General features: G+C 42.5%; 1 protein-coding gene across 5 annotated transcripts in view; it reads left to right on the top strand.

The window, feature by feature from the left end:
• PHACTR4 (phosphatase and actin regulator 4) overlaps positions 1-23,683 on the top strand; it is a 133,830-nt gene that overhangs the window by 20,139 nt on the left and 90,008 nt on the right. For all 5 annotated transcript variants that reach the window (XM_034959466.4, XM_063593584.1, XM_034959474.4 and 2 more), the window contains exon 2: positions 19,404-19,457. In XM_034959466.4, coding sequence (XP_034815357.1) covers positions 19,442-19,457 — 16 coding nt within the window. In that variant the 5' untranslated portion in view covers positions 19,404-19,441. The remainder of the gene's footprint in view (positions 1-19,403; positions 19,458-23,683) is intronic.

Here is a 23,683-nt window from a genome sequence, read left to right as displayed (position 1 = left end):
GTATATATCCAAAGGAAATGAAATCAGTATGTTGAAGAGGTATCTGTACGCTCATGTTCATTGCAGCATTATTCACAAGAGCCAAGATACAGAATCAGCGTAAGTGTCCATCAGTAGATGAATGGATAAAGAAAATTTGGTATATATACACAACGAAATACTATTCAGCTTTGAAAAAGAAGGGAATCTTTTCATTTGGGACAACATGGATGAACTTAGAGGATATTACGTTAAGTGAAGTCAGCCAGGCACAGAAAGACAAATGCTGCATGCTCTTATTTTGTTGTTACAGACAGGGTTTTTCGCTGCTGTGTTGCCCAGGCTGGAGTACGGTGGCTATTCCCAGGTGCAATCATAGCACACTATAGCCTCGAAGTCCCTCCTGGTATCAAGCGATCCTCCTGCCTCAGCCTTCTGAGTTGGTGGGACTACAGGCAGGTGCCACCATGGCTAGCCGCATGCTTTTACTTATATATGGAATCTAAAATGTCAAACTCAATCTTACAATTCTCATATACCTATATTAACACCACCAAGGCTGTGGCTACCATTAGCAACAGGAGCATTAAATATCTGTTGGGTAAACTGTAGACCAAGGCTTTTAGTATTACAGAATATAATTCTAATAAAAATTCCAGGCTGGGGCAGGGCATGGTGGTTCATGCCTGTAATCCCAGCACTTTGGGAGGTTGAGGTGGGTGGATCACCTGAGGTCAGGAGTTTGAGACCAGCCTGGCCAACATGGTGATAACCCTATCTCTACTAAAAGTACAAAAAAATTAGCCGGGCATGGTGGCCCATACCTGTAATCCCACATACTCAGGAGGCTGAGGCAGGAGAATTACTTGAACCCCAGGGGTGGAGGTTGCAGTGAGCCGAGATCACACCACTGCGCTCCAGCCTGGGTGACAGAAAGAGACTGCATCTCAAAAAATAGAAAAAATTCCAGGCTGGGCGCAGGTGGTTCAAGCCTGTAACACAGCATTTTGCTAGGTGGAGGCAGGCGGATTGCTTGAGCCTAGGAGTTTGAGACCAGCCTGGGCAACATGGTGAAATCCCATCTCTACAAAAAATACGAAAACTAGCTGGGTGTGGTGGTGTGCACCTGTAGTCCCAGCTACTTGGGAGGCTGAGGTGGGAAGATCTCACCTGAGCTCAGGGAGGTTGAGGCTGTAGTGAGCCGTGATTGTGCCACTGCATTCCAGCCTGGGCGACAAGAGTGAGAACCTGTCTAAAAACAGTAAATAAAAATAGGACAGGCTCAGTGGTTCATGCCTGTAATCCCAGCACTTTGGGAGGCCGAGGTGGGTGGATCATGAGGTCAGGAGTTCAAGACCAGCCTGGCCAACATGGTGAAACCCCATCTCTACTAAAAATACAAAATAGCCAGGCGTGGTGGCGGGCACCTGTAATCCCAGCTACTTGGGAGGCTGAGGCAGGAGAATTGCTTGAACCTCGGAGGCGGAGGTTGCAGTGAGCCGAGATCATGCCATTGCACTCCAGCCTGGATGACAAGAGTGAAACTTCGTCTCGAAAAAAAAAAAAATTATCCGGGCATGGTGGTACACGCCTATAGTCCAGCTACTCGGGAGACTAAGGTGAGAGAATCTTTTGAACCCAGGAGGTGGAGGTTGCAGTGAGCTGAGATTGTGCCACTGTACTCCAGCCTGGGTGACAAAGCAAGACTCCATCTCAATAAGAAAAAAATAAATGAATAAATAAAAATAATAAAATAGGCCAGGCTCAGTGGCTCATACCTGTAATGCCAGCACTTTCGGAGGCCGAGGCAGGCCGATCATGAGGTCAGGAGTTCAAGACCAGCCTGACCAACATGGTGAAACCCTGTCTCTACTAAAAATACAAAAATTAGCCATGCGTGGAGGCATGTGCCTGTAATCCCAGCTGCTCGGGAGGCTGAGACAAGAGAATCGCTTGAACCCAGGAGGCAGAGGTTGCGAGCCGAGATGGCGCCTCTGCACTCCAGCCTGGGCAACAGAGTGAGACTCTGTCTCAAAAAATAATAATAAAAATAATAATAATAGGCTGGGCGTGGTGGCTCATGCCTGTAATCCCAGCACTTTGGGAGGCCGAGGCAGGCGGATCACGAGATCAGGAGATGGAGACCATCCTGGCTAACACGCTGAAACCCCGTCTCTACTAAAAATACAAAAAATTAGCCGGGCATGGTGGTGGGCACCTGTAGTCCCAGCTACTCGGGAGGCTGAGGCAGGATAATGGCGTGAACCCGGGAGGCAGAGGTTGCAGTGAGCTGAGATCAAGCCACTGCACTCCAGCCTGGGCTACAGAGGGAGACTCTGTCTCAAAAAATAAATAAATAAAATAATAATAATAATAATAATAAAGTAAAACTCACAGAAGCAGAGAATAAAATGGTGGTTACCAGGAGCTGGGTGGGAGTGGAGATTGGGAAGGTGTTGGTCAAAGGATATAAAATTTCTGTTAGACAGAAGGAATAAGCACAAGAAATCTGTTGTACAACATAGTGACCTTAGTTAGTAAAAATATATTCTTTTTTTTTTTTTTTTTTTTTTTTTTTTTGAGACAGAGTTTCACTCTTTTTGGCCAGGCTGGAGTGCAATGGCACGATCTTGGCTCACTGCAACCTCTGCTTCCCAGGTTCAAGCGATTCTCCTGCCTCAGCTTCCCAAGTAGCTGGAATTACAGGAATGCACCACCATGCCCAGCTAATTTTTTGTATTTTTAGTAGAGACGGAGTTTCTCCATGTTGGTCAGGCTGATCTCAAACTCCCAACCTCAGGTGATCTGCCTGCCTAAGCCTCCCAAAGTGCTGGGATTACAGGCGTGAGCCACCACGCCCGGCCACTAAAAATATATTCTGTACCTGAAAATTGCTGAGAGTAGATTTTAAGTGTTCTCACCACAAAGAAACGTAATTATTTTAGGTAATGGATATGTTCATTAGTTTGATTTAGCCATTCCACAGTCTTCACATACAGTAGCGCTCCCCCTTATCCACAGTTTTGCTTTCTGTGGTTTTAGTTACCCAAGATCAGCCATGGTCTGAAGATATGAAAAAGAAATTCCAGCAACAAACAATTCATTAGTTTTAAACAGCATGCCATTCTGAGTAGTGTGATGAAATCTCTCTTGCCGTCCTGCGTATGTCGTGAATCATCTCTTTGCTCGGTGTCTCCACACTGAGTCTGCTACATGCCCTTTAGTAGCAGACTTGGTTGTCAAATTAACTCAGGCTATTGCAGGGCTCGTGTTCAAGTAACCCTTATTTTACTTAATAATGGCCCCAAAGTGCAAGAGTAGTGATGCTGGCAATTTGGATATACCAAGGATAAATTCCTTTTTCTTTTTTTTTTTTGAGACAGACTCTTGCTCTGTTGCCCAGACTGGAGTTCAGTGGCCCCATCATTGCTCACTGCAACCTCCACCTCCTGATCTCAAACAATCCTTGCACCTCAGCCTCCAGAGTAGCTGGGATTACAGATGTGCATCACCATGCCTGGCTAATTTTTGTATTTTTTGTAGAGATGAGGTTTTGCCATGTTACCTCGAACTCCTGGGCTCAAGCGATCCACCCACCTCAGCCTCCCAAAGTGCTGGGATTACAGGTGTGAGCCACCACTCCCAGCCAAGAGGCTATTAAGTGTATCCTTTAAGCAAAAAGATGAAAGTTCTAGACTTACTAAGGAAAAAAAAAAATCTTATGCCAAGATTGCTAAAATCTATAGTAAAAATGATTTTTGTTTTTTATGAACCCTGCATATTGTATTTGAAAGAATGAATTTTCTATCTGTGAAATTGTGAAGACGAAAAAAGAAAATTGTGCTAGTTTTGCTGTTGTACTCCACATTGCAGAAGTTACAATCACAGTGCACAATAAGTTCCTAGTGAAGATGGAAAAGACACTAAATTTGTGGGTGGGAGACATGAACAAAAACGTACTTTGATTGAGTGCACTTGGATTCAGTACTGTCCATTGTTTCAGTTATCCACTGGGGGCCTTGGAATGTATCCCTCAAGGATAAGAGAGGACTACTGTATTTCTGAATGTCATTTTACACACCGTAACTATATATAATTTTTGTCAGTTAAACAAAATATGGCACAATCTCTTTTAAGCTATTGGTGATACCAATAAGATTGGGAATTTTACTAACAGTCTTTTACATACTTTACCTTCTTAAATAAAATTAGGTAAGAGATAACACTTCTGGGACAACATCTTTATATACTTGGGAGAAGGGTTCATCCTTCCACTATGGCAACACTAATTTCTTGGTAAATGCAAACCACTATAGTAGGCTCATTCTATTCAATGAATGCACTGCATAATAACACTTCTGTCAATGCTGGACTGCACAAATGATGGTGGTCTTGTAAGGTTAAAATGGAGCTGAAAAATTCCTATTGCCTGGTGATGTAGCCATCATGATGTTATAGCACAATGCATTACTCACGTTTGTGGTAATGCTGGTAGTAAACAAACCTGCGCTGGCAGTCATATAAAACTATAGCACATACAATTATGTATAGTATATAATACCTGATAATAAATGACTGTATTACTGGTTTATGTATTTACTATACTTTTAAATTGTTAGTGTGTATTCCTTCTACACACACACACACACACACATATTTTTATTTTATTTTTATTTTTGAGATGGGGTCTCACTTTGTTGCCCAGGCTGGAGTGCAATGGCACAATTAGGGCTCACTGCAGCCTTGACCTCTCAGGCTCAGGTGATCTTCCCACCTCAGCCTCCCAAGTAGCTGGGACTACAGGCACATGCCACCATATTGACTAACTTTTTTTTTTTTCTTCTTCCCTGTAGAGACAAGGTTTTGCCATGTTGCCCAGACTGGTCTTGAACTCCTGGGCTCAAGCAGTTTGCTCACATTGGACTCCCAAAGTGCTGTGATTACAGGTGTGAGCCACCTCACCCAGCCTTATTTTTTTAAAAAGTTAACTGTAAAACAGCCTCTGGCAGGTCCTTCAGGAAGTATTCTAGAAGAAGGCACTGTTATCATAGGAGATGACAGCTCCATGCCTGTTAGTACCCCTGAAGACCTTTCAAGAAGTCAAGATGTAGAAGTGGAAGACAGTGATATTCTTGATCCTGTCCCTGTGGAGGCCTAGGCTAATGTGTTGTTAGTGTCTTAGTTTTTAACAAAAAGTTTTAGAAAGTAAAAAAAAAAAAAAAGAGAGGGACGGAGGGAAGGAAAGGAGGGAGGGAGGAAGGAAGAGAGGGAGGAGAGAGACAGAGGAGAGAGAAAGGAAGGAAAGGAAAGGAAGAAAGAAAAAAAGAAAAAAAAGAAAAGAAATCCTCCTGCCTTATCATCCTGAGTAGCTGGGACAACAGATGTGTCCTACCACACCAAGCTAATTTTTAAAAAATTGTTTTTATGGAGATGGGATCTTGCTATGTTGCCTGGGCTGGTCTCAAGCTCCTGGCCTCAAGTGATCTTCTTGCTCTGACCTACAGAAGCACTAGGATTACAGGTGTGAGCCACCTCTCCTGGCCATCTTTTCTTTTCTTTTTTTTTTTTTTGGAGATGGAGTTTTGCTCTTGTTGCCCAGGCTGAAGTGCAGTGGCACGATCTCGGCTCACCACAACCTCTGGCTCCCAGGTTCAAGTGATTCTCCTGGCTCAGCCTCCCGAGTAGCTGGGATTACAGGCATGTGCCACCACGCCTGGCTAATTTTGTATTTTTAGTGGAGATGGGGTTTCTCCATGTTGGTCAGGCTGGTCTCGAACTGCCGACCTCAGGTGTTCCACCTGCCTCAGCCTCCCAAATTGCTGGGATTACTGGGGTGAGCCACCATGCCTGGACCTGGCCATCTTTTTTTTCTTTCTTTTTTTTTTTTCTGAGATGAAGTCTTGTTCTTGTTGACCAGGCTGGAGTACAGTGGCATGATCTCAGCTCACTGCAATCTCTGCCTTCCGGGTTCAAGCGATTCTCCTGCCTCAGTCTCCTGAGTAGCTGGGATTACAGGCGCCCACCACCACCCCGGCTAATTTTTGTACTTTTAGTAGAGATGGGGTTTCGCCATGTTGGCCAGGCTGGTCTCAAACTCCTGACCTCAGGTGATCTGCCTGCCTTGGCCTCCTAAAGTGCTGGGATACAGCCATGAGCCACCGGGCCCGGCTGGCCATCTTTTAAAAGTATGTTTTGTCTTTGAGGTTTCCTCAAAATGTGATACATACGATGCCAGAAATATATACGGCTCCATTTTTGTGGGTGTTGATTTTGTCATGATCAGTGATGATGATGAATTGCCCTTCCTGTGCTCTGTAAGCATGTTTTCTGAAATTAATGTCCTTTATAACTCACTAGTGTTATTTTCTGGGATAATTTGGATTAGCACGCAATGCTTTTGCTTATCAATAAGCCACACCTCTGTTTTAAAGAGCTGATTCATGCTTCTTAGTGGTAACAGAAGTACTGTGTTTAACAAAGAGGAGGAGGTCAGTTTTTCTTCAAAGGAGAAAGTTTCATTTTTATATCTTTACCCCTCAGTAATATGTTACATATTGAATATTTGTGCTTAAAAACAAACTTTTCTTAAGCATAACTTTTTTTTTTTTTGAGTCAGAGTCTCACTCTGTCGCCCAGGCTGGAGTGCAGTGGCACCATCTTGGCTCACTGCAAGCTCCACCTTCCAGGTTCATGCTATTCTGCCTCAACCTTCCGAGTAGCTGGGACTACAGGCACCTGCCAGCTACTGTTAGAATTACACGCCCGGCTAATTTTTTTTTTTTTTTTTTTAGTAGAGACGGGGTTTCACCGTGTTAGCCAGGATGGTCTCGATCTCCTGACCTCGTGATCCACCCGCCTCGGCCTCCCAAAGTGCTGGGATTACAGGCGTGAGCCACCACGCCTGGCCACCTTTTTTTTTTTTGAACAGGCTTTTCCATTTGTAAAACTCAATCCTTACTAAGAACATGATTGTAAGTCTCTATATAATGTTTCATTTTCTTTGTGATAGGCAAAAACAAATTAAGTTCTTTATTAACTGCTTTTATTTGTAGCTACTAAATTTCTCTGCTAAGTAGTAACAAAAATAGTTTAGAAATAGCAAAGAAAGTTATTTTAGGGAAATGTAGAGGTTTTCTACACTTCCAGATTTCCAGGGAAAAGGATAAATTGGTGACAGATAATAAAGATGCATGTATCCAGGCACGGTGGCTCATGCCTGTAATCCGAGCACTTTGGGAGGTCGAGGCAGGTGGATCACTTGAGGTCAGGAGTTCAAGACCAGCCTGGCCAACATGGTGAAACCTCGTCTCTACAAAAATACAAAAATTAGCTGGGCGTGGTGGTATGCACCTTTAATCCCAGCTACTCGGGAGGCTGAGTCGGAAGAATCACTTGAACCTGGGAGGCGGAGGTTGCAGTGAGCTGAGATCGCACCATTGCACTCCAGCCTGAGTGACAAAGCGAAACTCTGTCTCAAAAAAAAAAAGAAGATAATAAAGATGCGTGTAGATTACAGTATTTACTCCTTATATTAATGTAGTAGCATCTGAAGGTCACTCTAGAAGAATAGATACCTTATTACTTTCTTAATTTTCTCTAGTGATGTGCTTTTTTTTTTTTGTTTTGAGACAGTGTTTTGTTCTTGTCTCCCAGGCTGGAGTGCAATGGCGCAATCTCGGCTCACTGCAACCTCTGCCTCCTGGGTTCTCCTGCCTCAGCCTCCCGAGTAGCTGAGATTACAGGCTTACACCACCATGCCCGGCTAATTTCTTTCTTTCTTTTTTTTTTTTTTGTATTTTTAGTAGAGACGGGGTTTCACCGTGTTGGCCAGGCCGGTCTCAAATTCCTGACATTGGGTGATCCACCCGCCTCGGCCTCCTAAAGTGCTGGGATTGCAGGTGTGAGCCACCGTGCCCGGCCGTTGATATGCTTTTAAATCAAGTCCAAGAAAATGTGGAAATAACACTTTAGTTGTTCAGTCTGCCAATGTAAATTTAGGTTTCATTATCTTGATGGTGTTTTTAGACATTGTGTATTTTGATCAGGCTTTGAATCATGATAGAATTAAAATCTGCTATTTTTGTTTTAGAACTGAAATGGAGGAGTGAGGTGAGCTTTAAGACTGCCAACTATATGCCAGGCACAGCCCATTTCTTCCTGTTTTATTTTATAATAAATGCTATTTCATGAGATTCTCATTAAAGATGAGTATTATTAATCCCACTTGAATCCCCAAAGACAAGAAGGTTAAATTATTCTGCAATATTATCTTTTGTAACCAAAATCATTAACCAGTTTGTATATGATTGATATTTGAAACTAACTTGTGCTAATTTGTCCAATGAAAGATAATGCAAGTTCTCTTAACCAGTAAACTTTTGTTCTTTTGATTTTTGCCTGACTTGTTAAGCTTTCTCAGGAGGGAGAAGGTTATTTTGAATAACACAGGTCTAGCGTTAGAGCAATTACCCAGAAAGGAATAGAAAAGGCAGAAAATAATTTCATTCTTGATGGTTTCCATCTGAGTAGATTAATTTATATCTGTATGTACAATCTGAGGCTATCTTGGACATTCAAAATGAAACAAGGAATGAAGCTATTATTAGGGTAATTGAGAAAAAAATAATTTTTGCTTTTTTTTTTTGAGTCTTTCTCTGTCGCCAGGCTGGCGTGCAGTGGCGCAGTCTCGGCTCACTGCAACCTCCACCTCCCGGGTTCAAGCGATTCCTCTGCCTCAGCCTCCCGAGTAGCTGGGACTACAGGCGCGTGCCACCATGCCCTGCTAATTTTTTGTTGTTGTTTTTGTATTTTTAGTAGAAACGGGTTTTCACCATTTGGGCCAGGATGGTCTTGATCTCCTGACCTCATGATCCGCCCGCCTCGGCCTCCCAAAGTGCTGGGATTACAGGCATGAGCCACCGCCGCTGGCCTAATTTTTGCTTTTAATATCAAGTTTCTAGCCTGCAGTACATGCTTCTGTGTTGCTTTCACTGAACTGACCTAGCCACAGTTACCAAGTTGAGGAATTGATACATTCGAAGAGTTCTGTTAAAGCTGGGAAGAGGATAATATATTTTAGAATTCTCATATACCTATGTTAACACCACCAAGGCTGTGGCTGCCATTAGCAACAGCAGCATTAAATATCTGTTGGGTGGCCGGCCGGGGTGGCTCACGCCTGTAATCCTGGAACTTTGGGAGGCCAAGGTGGGCAGATCATGAGGTCAGGAGTTTGAGACCAGCCTGGCCAGCATGGTGAAACCCCGTCTCTACTAAAAATACAAAAAATTAGCCAGGCATAGTGGCATGTGTCTGTAGTCCCAGCTACTCAGGAGGCTGAGGCAGGAGAATCACTTGAACCCCACAGGCAGAGGGTTGCAGTGAGCCGAGATCATGCCACCGCACTCCAGCCTGGGCAACAGAGTAGACAGACCCTGTCTCAAAAAATAAAATAGGCCGAGCACGGTGGCTCATGCCTGTAATCCCAGCACTTTGGGAGGCTAAGGCAGGCAGATCACTTGAGGTCAAGAGTTCGAGACCAGCTTGGTGAACATGGTGAAACCCTGTCTCTACCAAAAACACAAAAATTAGCCGGGCGTGGGGGCACATGCCTATAATCCCAGCTACTTGGGAGGCTGAGGCAGGAGAATTGCTTGAACCTGGGAGCTGGAGGTTGCAGTGAGCCAAGATCGCGCTACTGCACTCCAGCCTGGGTGACAGAGCAAGACTCTGTCTCAAAAAAGAAAAAAAAAATTTAATTAATTAAATTAAATACTGATATTCAAAAAGAAGCACTTTTGAGGCAATAGTTTTATCAAATCTCAAATATGTATGTTTTGTAGCCATCCTACTGGTTCTGTTTCTGAGAAGAACCCTAATACAGAAGGTATTCCGGAAGACACGTTAGCCAAGCTTGAGATTTAAAGGAATTAGCTGTGTAAAGAGGTAGGAAAGGCTGGGTGCGGTGGCTCACATCTGTAATCCCAGCACTTCTGGGAGGCCGAGGCAGGTGGATCACATGAGGTCAGGAGTTCGAGACCAGCCTGACCAACACGGACAAACCCCGTCTCTACTAAAAATACAAAATTAGCTGGGTGTTGTGGCGCATGCTTGTAATCCCAGCTACTCGGGAAGCTGAGGCAGGAGAATCGCTTGAACCCGGGAGGTGGAGTTTGCAGTGAACCGAGATCGTGCCGTTGCACTCCAGCCTGGGCAACAGGAGCAAAACTCTGTCTCAAAAAATAAAAAAAGAGGTAGGAAAAAGAATTTTTAAAGGTAGAGGGAACAGCATGTGTAAAGGCTTAGGTGAGAAGGAATATGATTCATTCAGGAAATGGGACATCATTTGGTTTAGGCAATGTAAAAGACTGGCAGGGGATGAGGTCAGGAAGGTAAACAGGCTGGATCACACAGGATTATGTAAATCAAGTTAGGACTTTGAACTTTATCTTGGGCAACTTTGTCTTGGGCAATGAAAGGTTATATGTAGAGCAGGGGGATGTTGTGATGAGCTTTTTGTTCTGGAACAGGGTTTCTTAATCCAAGTAATGCTTTTTAAAGGAAAATTTTTATTGTTAATTCTCAGTATTGGCTTAAAATATTTTTACTATACTGGTAAGTCAATATTACAAACATAAAAGTAGGTATAAACTGGCCAAGTGTGGTGACTCATGCCTATAATCCCAGCACTTTGGGAGGCCAAGGTAGGTGGATAGCTTGAGCCCAGGAGTTTGAGACCAGCCTGGGCAACATGGCAAAACTCTATCTCTACAAAAAAATAGAAAAATTAGCCGGGTCTCATGCACCTATAGTCCCAGCTACTTGGGAGGCTGAGAGGTGGGAGGATCACTTGAACCCAGGAAGTGGAGGTTGCAATGAGCCATGATCATGCCACTGGCACTCTAGCCTGGGTGATAGAGCCAGACCCTGTCTCAAAAAAAAAAAAAAAAAAAAAAAAAGGTAGGTATAAAACTTAAAGCTCTTGAGTATAAAACTAAAACTAATAAGGTTTCAAATTTTAATATAACAATTATAAAGTGTTAAAATTACATTAATGTGATGAATAGCCCATGCACAGTGGCTCACGCCTGTAATCCCTGCACTTTGGGAGGCCAAGGTGGGTGGATCACCAGAGGTCAGGAGTTCAAGACCAGCCTGGCCAACATGGTGGAACCCCATCTCTACTAAAAATACAAAAATTAGCTGGGTGTGGGGGCACATGCCGGTAATCTCAGCTACTGGGGAGGCTGAGGCAGGAGAATCGCTTGAATCCAGGAGGCGGTGGTTATAGTAAGCCAAGGTCATGCCACTGCACTCCAGCCTGGGCGACAGAGCGAGACTCTGTCTCAAAAAATATATATATGATGAATAATTTTGTGTTGATGAAATTTCTGCTGTGTATAATTATTTTTTGAGTTTAGTATGTCTCTACTGTTAAGTGATATGGCATGATTTATTTCTTTTACCACTTTTCAGTATTCACATTGCCAGGAAACTTGTTCCTTTGAAGTTATTTGGTTTTCTCATGGCTCACATACGTCATGGATACTTACCTAATTCCATTTCTATTAATTTCTTGTTGGTCTCGGACTATGTAGTACTGTTTGGTGCTAGTGTTCATTTATGTATTCAGTAAGTATTTTCTTAGTACCTAGTGTATGCACCTTCTAAATGCAGGGATATAGTAGTGAACAGAACAGATAAAGTATCTAATGATACTTTCTAGATTGGGAGAGACACAATAAGAACTTAGGTAAGCATATCTATAGATAAATTACAGATAGTATACCATCAGATAGTGATACATTAAAATAAAAATAAAACAGGGTAAATGGATAGAATGTTTTGAAAAGGGGGTGCCAAGGAAAGGCCTCTCTGAGGGAGTCATACTTGAGTGACCTGAAATAATGGAGCAAATCACGCAGTTTCTGGGAAAAGAGCATTCCAGGCTGACTGAACAACAACTGCAAACCCTAGGGTAAGAATGTGCTTGTTATGTTACAGAAACAATAGTAAGCTCAGTATGGGTAAAACAGAGTGAGCAAGAGAAGTAGGAAATGTGGTCAGTGGAGCAGACAGGGACCAGGACATGTAGGATCTTATCGGCCGTGGTAAGAAATTTGCAGTTGTCAAGCACGATGGCTCATGCCTGTAATCCCAGCACTTTGGGAGGCCAAGGTGGGCAGATCACTTGAGGTCAGGAGTTCGAGACCAGCATGGCCAACATGGTGAAACCCCATCTCTTCTAAAAATACAAAAATTAGCCGGGCGTCTTGGCGCACGCCTGTAATCCCAGCTACTTGGGAGGTTGAGGCAGGAGAATCGCTTGAACCTGGGAGTCGGAGGTTGCAGTGAGCCAAGATCGTGCCACTGCACTCCAGCCTGGGTGACAGAGCAAGACTCCATCTCAATTTAAAAAAAAAAGAAATCTGGAGTTAATTTCAGATGTAATAGTGTAGCCGGCTTAAGTCTGGCTGCTTGCCACTCAGAGGCCAAAAAAAAGAGAAGCCAGGTGTGGTTTAAGGAAAGCAGTTTTATTAATCAAATGCTAGGAGCTGGGGAATGGCCAGGCTCATGCCTTCAAAAGACCATTCCAGTTTTTTGGGCTGAGTGAAGGATTTTTTTTGAGATGGAGTCTCACTCTGTCACCCAGGCTGGAGTGCAGTGGCGCAATCTCAGCTTAGTGCAACCTCTGCCTCCCGGATTGAAGTGATTCTCCTGCCTCAACCTCCAGAGTAGCCAGGACTACAGGCGCGCACCACCACGCCCTGCTAATTTTTGTAGTTTTAGTAGAGACAGGGTTTCCCTATGTTGGCCAGGCTGGTCTCGAACTCCTGACCTCAGGTGATCTGCCCGCCTCGGCCTCCCACAGCGCTGGGATTACAGGCATGAGCCACCACGCCTGGCCTGAGTGAAGGGTTTTAAGAAGGCAAAGATATGGGAAATATGTGATAGTGGTGCAGGAGGGGGTAAGCCTTCAAATCTTGTTCCCATGGCTGTCTTGAGTAATCACCTGTCTGGAGTTCTGGTTTTTTCATCCTGACTTCTGCCTAATAGTGGTGAGCCAACTGTTCAGAACTCCCCTTAGGTGGGAGGATTCTGCAACTGGCTCTCTCTGCCTGATTTGTTTCAAAATTGGCCCCTGGAATTTGAAAGCAAGCACATAATTAGATAAGTGAGCATTGTTCATGGAAGTACCTGGTAGGAAAGGGAAACAAACAGTTTCGAAGTATGTTTCAAGGCTGAAAGCAAGAAAGGAAAAAAAAGTTTTAAAACGCATTTTGAGGCTGAGATACTTGGCTACAACAGGGATATATGACCTGCTTTACTTTTTTTTTTTTTTTTTTTTTGAGATGGAGTCTCGCTCTGTCACCCAGGCTGGAGTGCAGTGGCACGATCTTGGCTCACTGCAACCTCCACCTCCCGAGTTCAAGCCATTTTCCTGCCTCAGCCTCCCAAGTAGCTGGGATTACAGGCGCCCGCCACCGTGCCCGGCTAATTTTTGTATTTTTAGTAGAGATGAGGTTTCACCATGTTGGCCAGGCTGGTTTTGAACTCCTGGCCTCAGGCGATCTGCCCGCCTTGGCCTCCCAAAATGCTAGGAGTACAGGCATGAGCCACCATGCCCTTTTTTTTGTTGTTAATAGAGGCAGGGTCTGGCTCTGTTGCCCATGCTGGAGTGCCGTGGTGCAGTCATAGCTCACTGTAACCTCAAACTTCTGGGCTCAAGCTGTCTTCCCGCCTCAGAGTAGCTAGGACTACAGGCACGCACCACCACGCTCATCTAATTTTTAAATTTTTTTAGAGACAGGGATTTTACTATGTTGCCCAAGCTGGCCTCGAATTCCTGGCCTCAAGTGATCCTACCACTTCAGTATCCGAAAGTACTGCGATTATAGCCATCAGCCACTGCATCCAGCTCTGCTTTACTTTTTGAACGGATCACCCAGGCCAGTCTGAGAATAACAGAATATAAGAGTCTGAGAAGAAGGGAGGTTAATTAGGGGTTGATTGTACTAGTCTAGCAAGAGATGGTGATACCTTAGACTAGAGTGAGAAGTGGTTAAATTATGGATATCTTTTGGAGGTGGAGGCAGTAAGACTTGGTAATGATTTAATTGTAGCTGTGAGAGAGAGAAGAGTCAAGGATGACACCTTGTTGAGCAACTAGAAAACTTAAGCTGCCATTTTACTGAAATGATACAAAATAGCAGCTAACACAGATGCCAGCTCTTTTTCTAAGTGCTTTACATCTGTTGCCCTACTCATGAATAGGGAATACCCGGGGAGGAAAAAATTGGGAGTGGGAAATCAAGAGTTTGTTCTTTAAAACATAGGGAGTTTATGAAACTTACTAGATTTCCAAATAGACTATTGAGTATGCTGTAGATATATAAGTCTGTTGAAGTTCAGGGGAGATGTTCAGCCTGGAAATAAGAATTTGTTTGTATCATCAGTGTATATAGAGGGTATTAAAAATGGTAGAACTAGGCTAGGCATGTTGGCCTATGTCTGTAATCCCAACACTTTGGGAGGCCAAGATGGGAGGATCACTTGAGGTAAGGAGTTTGAGACCAGCCTAGATAACATAGTGAGACCCCATCTCTACAAAAATTTTTAAAAATTTAGGCCGGGCACCTAATTTGGTGCTCAGTAGGTGCTGTGGCTCACCATATAGGTTTGAGCATCATCTGTTTATGGGTGGTTACAGAGGCCATAGGAATATTTCTGTCTTGCACAGGTATCCAGTTAGTGGAAACACAAAGTAGGCTTCTCCTCTGCAAAAACTACACAGGATTTTTCTAGCAAGACATGCTTCTGTTTGTGATTCTGTAAGAACAGGGGTATTTTGTTAATGGAAACTTTCCATCACAAACCAGGATCATCCCCTAGGATTGATATTATAACAACATCAATCAAAAGAAGTAAATGATTTCTGTGGCTTTGGAAGAGTTCAGTATAATCTAATAGAGAAATTAGAGGTCTATAAGAGTCCCTTGGAACATGTGAAAGGACCATGTGGTATTGAAAATTGCGATCTGTGATTTCGATAACTTAATATTAGAATTGGAAAGTATCAGATGGCTGGCAAACTGTCAGTAAAGTCCTATTCTTAAAGGAGTACTGTCCTAGGTTGGGTTATCTTTGAGGCAGACTCTGATAGTATAGCCTGAAGAATGCTTATTAGGAAGTGCCCTTGGGATCAACACCCGTAGAAGGGAGGGGACAGGAGCAGCAGTATTTGGCCATAGGGAGAAGTCAAGTGGCAATAGAGATCCAGCAGGAGCCTTAGTGGACCCCACGGGGGCTCTGGAGCTAAAATGACCTTTTATAGTTGTCTTATGTGTGCTGTAACGGCTGGGCTTACACCCTGGTCTTGATTGGATGTGGACTCCTGAGAAGGTTGTGACCTTCCTTGAGTCAACTCTTCATATCTGAGGCACTCCCTGAAAGGATTGACAGTTGTAGGCTGTCTCCCAACAGCAGTCCTGTCATTCCTTAATGGAGGATCCAGCCAGTGCAGCAGCATGCTACCACAGTATACCCTTGTGTTGCTCAGATCTACTACTTAAAAAACAAAAAAACAATATTTTTGAGATATAATTCATTATTGTAAAATTTATAATTACAGTTTATAGTATACAACTCAATGGCTTTTAATATATTTGCAAGTTGTGTAACCATCACTCTAACCAATTTTAGAACATTTTAATTACCCCCCAAAAAACTCTGTTCCCCTTAGCTGTCACTCTGTAATCTCCTCCCCACCCACCCCCAACATAGGCCACCGCAAACTTTCTGTCTCTATAGACTTACCTATTATGGACATTTCATGTAAGTGGAATAATACGCTGCATGGTCCTTTGTGATTAGCCTTTCATTTAGTGTGTTTTAAACGTTTATCCATGTTACAACATGTATCAATACTTAATTTCTTTTTATGCTGAATGTCCCGTTGTATTAATTTTGTTTATCCAGTGATCAGTGGAAAGACACTGGGTGGTTTTCACTTTTTAGCTATTATGAATAATGCTGCTATGAACATTTGTATACAAGTTTTTCGTTTGTTTGTTTTGGGGACGTTTGTTTTTGTAGTTAGCTGGGACTATAGGCACGTGCCACCATGCTCAAGTAATTTTTGTATTTTTTGTAGAGACGGGGTTTCACCATGTTGGCTAGGCTTGTCTCAAACTTCTGACCTCAAGTGATCTGCCTGCCTTGTCCTCCCAAAGTGCTGGGATTACAGGCATGAGCCACTGCACCTGGCCTGTGTACAAGGTTTTGTATGAACATCCTTTTTTTTTTTTTTTTTTTTTTGAGACGGAGTTTTGCTCTGTAACCCAGACTGGAGTGCAGTGGCGCGATCTCAGCTCACTGCAACCTCCGCCTCCGGGGTTCAAGCGATTCTCCTGCCTCAGCCTCCTGAGTACCTGGGACTACAGGCACCTGCCACCACGCCCAGCTAATTTTTGTATTTTTAGTAGAGACAGGGTTTCACCATATTGACCAGGCTGGTCTCGAACTCCTGACCTCAGGTGATCTGCCCGCCTCGGCCTCCCAAAGTGCTGGGATTACAGGCGTGAGCCACCGCACCTGGCCTTGACATATGTTTTTATTTCTCTTGGATATATACCTAGGAGTGGGTCATATGGTAAACTCTATGTTTAACTGTTTGGGGAACTGTTACTCTTCCAAATCGGCTACATCATTTTACATTCTCACCAGCAGTTTATTGAGGCCCCAGTTTCTCTGCATCTTTCCTAATACTTGTTATGTATTTATTTAACTTTTATTTTACGTTCAGGATACACGTACACTTGCAGGTTTGTTATATAGGTAAACTGTGTGTTACGGGGGTTTGGTGTACAGATAATTTAGTCACCCCGGTAATAACCATAACACCTGATAGGTATTTTTTCTGATCCTCTCATCCTTCACCCTCAAGCAGGCTCCAGTGTCTGTTGTTCCCCTCCTAGTATCCATGTGTTCTTGGTTTAGCTCCCAACACTTGTTATTACCTCTTTTATTTATTATAGCCATCATAATGGGTGTAAAGTGTTATCTCATTGTGACATTGATTTGCATTTCCTGTAGGGCTAAAGATGAGATGTTGAAGATCTTTTCATGTGCCTATTGACTGTATATCTTCTCTTAGGAAATGTTTATATACATCCTTTGCCCATTTTTAAATTGGGTTGTCTTTTTGTTATTGAGTTATTTTTCTTTATGTATTCTAGATATAGGTTCCTTATCAGATAGATGATTTGCAAAAATTTTCTCCCATTCTGTGGGTTGCCTTATCACTTTCTTGATGGTGTCCTTTGAAGCACAAAACTTTAAATTTTTTTCTTTTTCTTTTTTGAGACCGAATCTTACTCTGTTGCCCAGGCTGGAGTTCAGTGGCATGTTCTCAGCTCACTGCAACCTCCGACTCCCAGGTTCAAGCAATTCTCATGCCTCAGCCTCCTGAGTAGCTGGGACTACAGGTACAGGCCACCATGCCCAGCTAATTTTGGTATTTTTAGTAGAGACAGGGTTTCACCATGTTGTCCAGGCTGGTCTCAAACTCCTGACCTCAGGTGATCCACCCATCTCGACCTCCCAAAGTGCTGGGATTACAGGTGTGAACCACCACGCCTGGCCCCAAGTATGTGTATTTCAATTTCACATTCAATGACCAGGGAATGACCACCAGTTAGGAGTTCGAGACCAGCCTGGCCAACATGGTGAAACTCTGTCTCTACTAAAAATACAAAAATTAGCTGGGCATGGTGGCAGGTGCCTGTAATCCCAGCTACTCAGGAGGCTGAGGCAGGAGAATCACTTGAACCCAGGAGGCAGAGGTTGCAGTGTGCTGAGATTGCACCATTGCACTCCAGCCTGGACAACAGAGCGAAACTCCATCTTAAAAAAAAAAAAAGGAAAAGGAAAAGAAAAAAATAATCTCACTAGCACAGAACCCAGATTTCTATCTATCTTAGTAAACAATCAAAAGCATATTTCACTTTATGCCTCAATTGACTGCTGGCCAACCATAACTTCTATAGCAGCTCTCACTTTGATACTCTCTAGTAAATTTAAGTTATATTTAAGGTTAATTTCAGTTTAATTTAATTGTTTAATAAATTTGACTGATAAGATTATATTAAAATTTAGGTTATGTTTACTTAAGTGAAGTAAGGAGGTCAGTCAGAATGAAAACTTTACATTTCCAGTACAAACCTATGGAGTTGTCATGTATTATTCTAGTTTATCATATGGTCATGTTCTTTAGAATTTGTCACAGGCTACTATAATAAAACTCAATTTACCAAATTCTTCAAGATTTAACTTGGTAATGAAGCTACAAAATTTATGAATAAGTACAGACTGCCCTTTTTGAACAGACTGTTCAAACTAAGGATGGATCTAATTGATGAACTAGGTAAAAACTACTCTTGAGGGGGAAAAAAAAAAGCCAAGGTCCTAAAGAAATCGTCTAAGGTCGTTAAAAGCAGAAAAATTCTGATCTTACAAGGTAATAAACAGCAGTCTTCTCAAAAGCTTTTAATCTGAGCCAGATGATTGCTAGTACGAGTAGCCCATGAGCCACTGCGCCCGGCCCTACAACTGCATCTTACTCCCAAGTTTCTCCAGTCATTCCTGTCAGTAGGTTGTGACTTATAAAAAGCAGGCTCTGAATTGGAGTTTAGTATTTAGACTGTTAGGGAATGACCTTAGGATAAAAACCACAGGAGGAGTAGGAAGCTGGGTAGGGCAGATTTGACACTTGCCTTGATTGGGGGTGCAGGAGGTTGTATATTATACTTAGTCAACTTTCTTTTGAAACGTTTTTTGTTTTATTTTCATACTTGAGTGGATAAACTTACAGCTTACTGAACCATCCTCCTGTGTCTAAAATAACTTCCATTTTCCTTAGGCAAAACCAATTCCCTTCCTCAAAGATGTTCCTCATGCCCTTTCTCAGGTGTTGTATTTTTCTTACAAAAAAAACTTGCCTTTTTCCCTATACTCTAGTAAATTCAAAATGAGGATTGGAAAGGGAGCTTATTTGAGAAAACTGACAATAATATATTTTAAGACAAAAATTAGCCTTAAACGTTTTATGATAATCTAGTATTGTACATCTGTATCTCAATTCCCCTAAAATAACTCCCAGCCTGGCACAGTCTCAGGCTGTTGTAATCCTCAAGAGGCTGACATGGGAGGATCACTTGAGCCCAAGAATTAAAATCTAGTCTGGGCAACATAAGGAGATCCTGTCTCAAAAAAAAAAAAACTATCATTTAATAAGTTGTACATTTCTATAATGTTCCACTTTTAAACTATAGTCAATGTTACTGAATTAGGATTATTTTTTTAAAAGCATAAAAGGTGATGGACTATATGTATTAAGTGTATCATTTACCTTTTTCTCTTTTTAGAAACAGTATCTCACCTCCCTAAACTGGTTAATAGTGGCATGGAAGATCCATTTGGTGAGTATCACCTACATTTTTCTTAGTAAATGACATTTCTGTTTTATCCTCACCTCCATTAAAGCTTTGAGAGTAAATTGGTTTTTTTTCATATTCAATATGCTACTCTGTAGAATAATGGGTCTCAAACTTTTTGCTTCTATAAGAATTCAGTTATATACTTAATGATAGAGTGCCAATTACCTTTTGTTTATGTGACATATCTATTGATATTTGCTGTATTACAAATTAAACCTGAGAAACTTTAAAAATATTAATTTGTTTTAAAACAACATTGATAAACCCATTATATATTACACAAATAACATTTTTAATGAAAAAAATCAAGAACCATTTGACAAGATAAAATGAGAAATTTAAATTTCTCTATCTTAGCCAGGCGTGGTGGCTCACGCCTATAATCCTAGCACTTTGGGAAGCTGAGGCAGGCAGATCCCTTGAGACTAGGAGTTCGAGACCAGCCTGGCCAACATGACAAAACCCCGTCTCTACTAAAAATACAAAAATTTAGCTGGGCATGGTGGCACACACCTGTAATCCCAGCTACTCTGGAGGCTGAAGCATGAGAAACGCTTGAACCCAGGAAGCAGAGGTTGCAGTGAGCTGAGATCGCGCCACTGCGCTCCATCCTGGGCAACAGAGCAAGACTCTGTCTCAAAAAAAGAAAAATAAGTAAATAAATTTCTCTGTCTTAATCACTCAGTAACTTATGTATACTTCTCTTTGGTTGGAAATGTAGTTCTGCTCATATTTCAGAAACAAGTGTGCTTTGTAGTGCTTCATTAGTACTTGGCCAATGGAAGATAACATGAAAGTGACTGGGCGCAGTGGCTCATGCCTGTAATCCCAGCACTTTGGGAGGCTGAGATGGGCAGATCACTTGAGGTCAGGAGTTTGAGACCAGCCTGGCTGACATGGTGAAACCCCGTCTACTAAAAATACAAAAATTAGCTGGGCGTGGTAGTGAGTGCCTGTAATCTCAGCTACTGGGGAGGTTGAGGCAGGAGAAACACTTGAGGCCTGGAAGGCGGAGGTTGCAGTAAGCTGGGATCATGCCACTGCACTCCAGCCTCGGCAACACAGGGAGACTCTGTCTTAAAAGAAAAGAAAAGAAAAAGATAACATGGAAGTAATCATAATAGCAGGCATGTGTAATATATATGTACGTGTGTGTGTCTATATATATGTGTGTGTGTGTATATATATATATTTTTTTTTAATTTATTTTTTTTGAGATAGTGTCTCACTCTGTCACCCAGGCTGGAGTGCAGTGGCACCATCACAGCTCACTGCAGCCTTGACCTCCCGGGCTCAGGCAATCCTTTCAACTCAGCCTCCTGAGTAGCTGGGACTACAGGTGTGCACCCCTATGCCCGACTGATTTTTTTTTTTTTTGGTAGAGATAGGGCTTTGCCTTGTTGAGCAGGCAGCTCTGGAATTCCTAGGCTCAAGGGATCCACCTGCCTTGGCCTCCCAGAGTGTTGGAATTACAGGCGTGAGCCACTGCCCCCAGCCTAATATTTCTAATTAAGTTTAGCCTGCGTATATTTCATCTAGCAACATGAGTAAAGGAATGTAAGTCTAGATATACAAAGGTTTAATGTCTGCCTTTTTGGCGATAAAGTCATTTACTGCGTGTGGAACCCCTTTTCTTTCTTTCTTTTTTTTTTTTTCCAAGACTGGATATCACTGTGTTGCCCAGGCTGGAGTTCAGTGGCTATTCACAGACGCAATCATAGCATGCTACATCCTTGAACTCCTGGGCTCAAGCAGTCTTCCTGCTTTAGCCTCCCACTGTGTTTGGATGGTAAGGGGTGAAGAAGACTGAGTAAAGAGGCTGTTGCATTCAGCATTAATTGTGCATATTTCCCACGTAGCTAGGACTACAGGCATACTCCACCACTCCTGGCCCTATTTTTAACTGATGCTCATTTCAAAGTGAGAGATATGTCTTAGGATATCAGATTTTTTGAAACCATAACATTGACTAGGAAGACTAGTTAGGAAGTACTTTTCATTTTAAAATACACATTAGCAAAAAAGAAAGAAAAGAAATCAGAGGCAGTTTTACTTGTTTAATTTCAGCGTACTGGAGGAAGCATCCGATTCAAGCATTTTCTGATCCTTCATCACACGGAAAGAAGTCTGAATCCCTTTTTATGCCAGTGCAGCTTGAGGAAGTATAGTAAAAATACTACTATATAATACTAACTGAGGTTAGGCTTTTTGGGCTACTGGTACTAGCAATCATCTGGCTCAGATTAAGAGCTTTTGTCTTGCTTTGAGAAGACTGCTCTTTATTACTTTGTAATATCAGAATTTTTCTGCTTTTAACGACCTTAGATAATTTCTTTAGGACCTTGGCTTTCTCTCCCCCCTGAAGAGTAGTTTTTAGGATTATGCCTAGTTCATCAATTAGATCCATCATCAATTAGATCCATCCTTAGTTTGAACACAAGAGGGCAGTCTGTACTTCTTCATAAATTTTTTTTTTTTTTTTTTTTTTGAGACGGAGTCTTGCTGTGTCCCCAGGCTGGAGTGCAGTGGGGCGATCTGGGCTCACTGCAATCTCCGCCTCCTGAGTTCAAGCCATTCTCCTGCCTCAGCTTCCCGAGTAGCTGGGACTACAGGCACGTGCCACCACACCCAGCTCATTTTTTGTATTTTTAGTAGAGATGGGGTTTCACCATGTTGGCCAGGATGATCTCGAGCTCCTGACCTCATGATCTGCCCGCCTTGGCCTCCCAAAGTGCTGGGATTACAGGCGTGAGCCACCGTGCCCAGCCACTTATTCCTAAAGTTTGTAGCTTCATTACCAAGTTAAATCTTGAAGAATTTGGTAAACTGAGTTTTATTATAGTAGTCTGGTGACAAATTCTAAAGAACATGACCATATGATAAACTAGAATAATACATGACAACTCCATAGGTTTGTACTGGAAACCTAAGTTTTCATTCTGAGTGACCTCCTTGCTTCACTTAAGTAAACGTAACCTAAATTTTAATATAATCTTATCAGTCAAATTTATTATTAAACAATTAAATTAAACTGAAATTAACCTTAAATATAACTTAAATTTTCTAGGGAGTATCAACGTGAGAGTTGCTATAGAAGTTATAGTTGACCAGTAGTCAATTGAGGCATAAAGTGAAATGTGCTTTTGATTGTTTACTAAGATAGGTAGAAATTTGGGTTCTGTGCTAGTGAGATTATTTTTTTCTTTTTCTTTTCTTTTTTTTATTTGAGACGGAGTTTTGCTCTTGTCACCCAGGCTGGAGTGCAATGGCACAGTCTCGCTTCACTGCAACCTCCACCTCCCGGGTTCAAGTGATTCTCCTGCCTCAGCCTCCTAAGTAGCTGGGATTACCAGCACCTGCCACCATACCCAGCTAATTTTTGTATTTTTAGTAGAGATGAGGTTTCACCACGTTGGCCAGGCTGGTCTTGAACTCCTGACCTCAGGTGATCCACCCGCCGCGGCCTCCCAAAGTGGCGGGAATTGCAGGCGTGAGCCACCATGCCCGGCTGAGATTATTTTTTATTTTTATTTTTTTGGTTTGTTTTTGGTTTTTTGGGGTTTTTTTGAGATGGAGTCTTGCTCTGTCACCCAGGCTGGAGTACAATGGTGTGATCTCGGCTCACTGCAACCTCCGCCTCCCGGGTTCAAGCAATTCTCCTGCCTCGGCCTCCCAAGTAGCTGGGACTACAGGCACCTGCCACCACACCCAACTAATTTTTGTATTTTTAATAGAGACGGGATTTCGCCATATTGGCCAGGCTGGTCTTGAACTCCTGACCTCAGATGATCCACCTGCCTCGGCCTCCGAAAGTGTTCGGATTACAGGTGTGAGCCCGGCCTGAGATTATTTTTTTCTAAACACTTATTTAAATCTTGGAATTTGTAAATTAACATTCATTCAATCATAATATGGAGTTTATAGGAAAATAGAAATGATTCATAGTTATATTTAACAACCATTCTCCTCTGTCTCCATTTTTCCTTCTAAATGTTTTTTTTTTTTTTTTTTTTTTTTTTTTTCTTTTTTTCTTTTTTATTGATCATTCTTGGGTGTTTCTCGCAGAGGGGGATTTGGCAGGGTCACAGGACAATAGTGGAGGGAAGGTCAGCAGATAAACAAGTGAACAAAGGTCTCTGGTTTTCCTAGGCAGAGGACCCTGCGGCCTTCCGCAGTGTTTGTGTCCCTGGGTACTTGAGATTAAGGAG

Source organism: Pan paniscus, chromosome 1 (genome assembly GCF_029289425.2).
Source record: "Pan paniscus chromosome 1, NHGRI_mPanPan1-v2.0_pri, whole genome shotgun sequence".
NCBI classification, from domain to species: Eukaryota; Metazoa; Chordata; class Mammalia; order Primates; family Hominidae; genus Pan; species Pan paniscus.
This window is presented reverse-complemented; position numbering and strand designations above follow the sequence as displayed.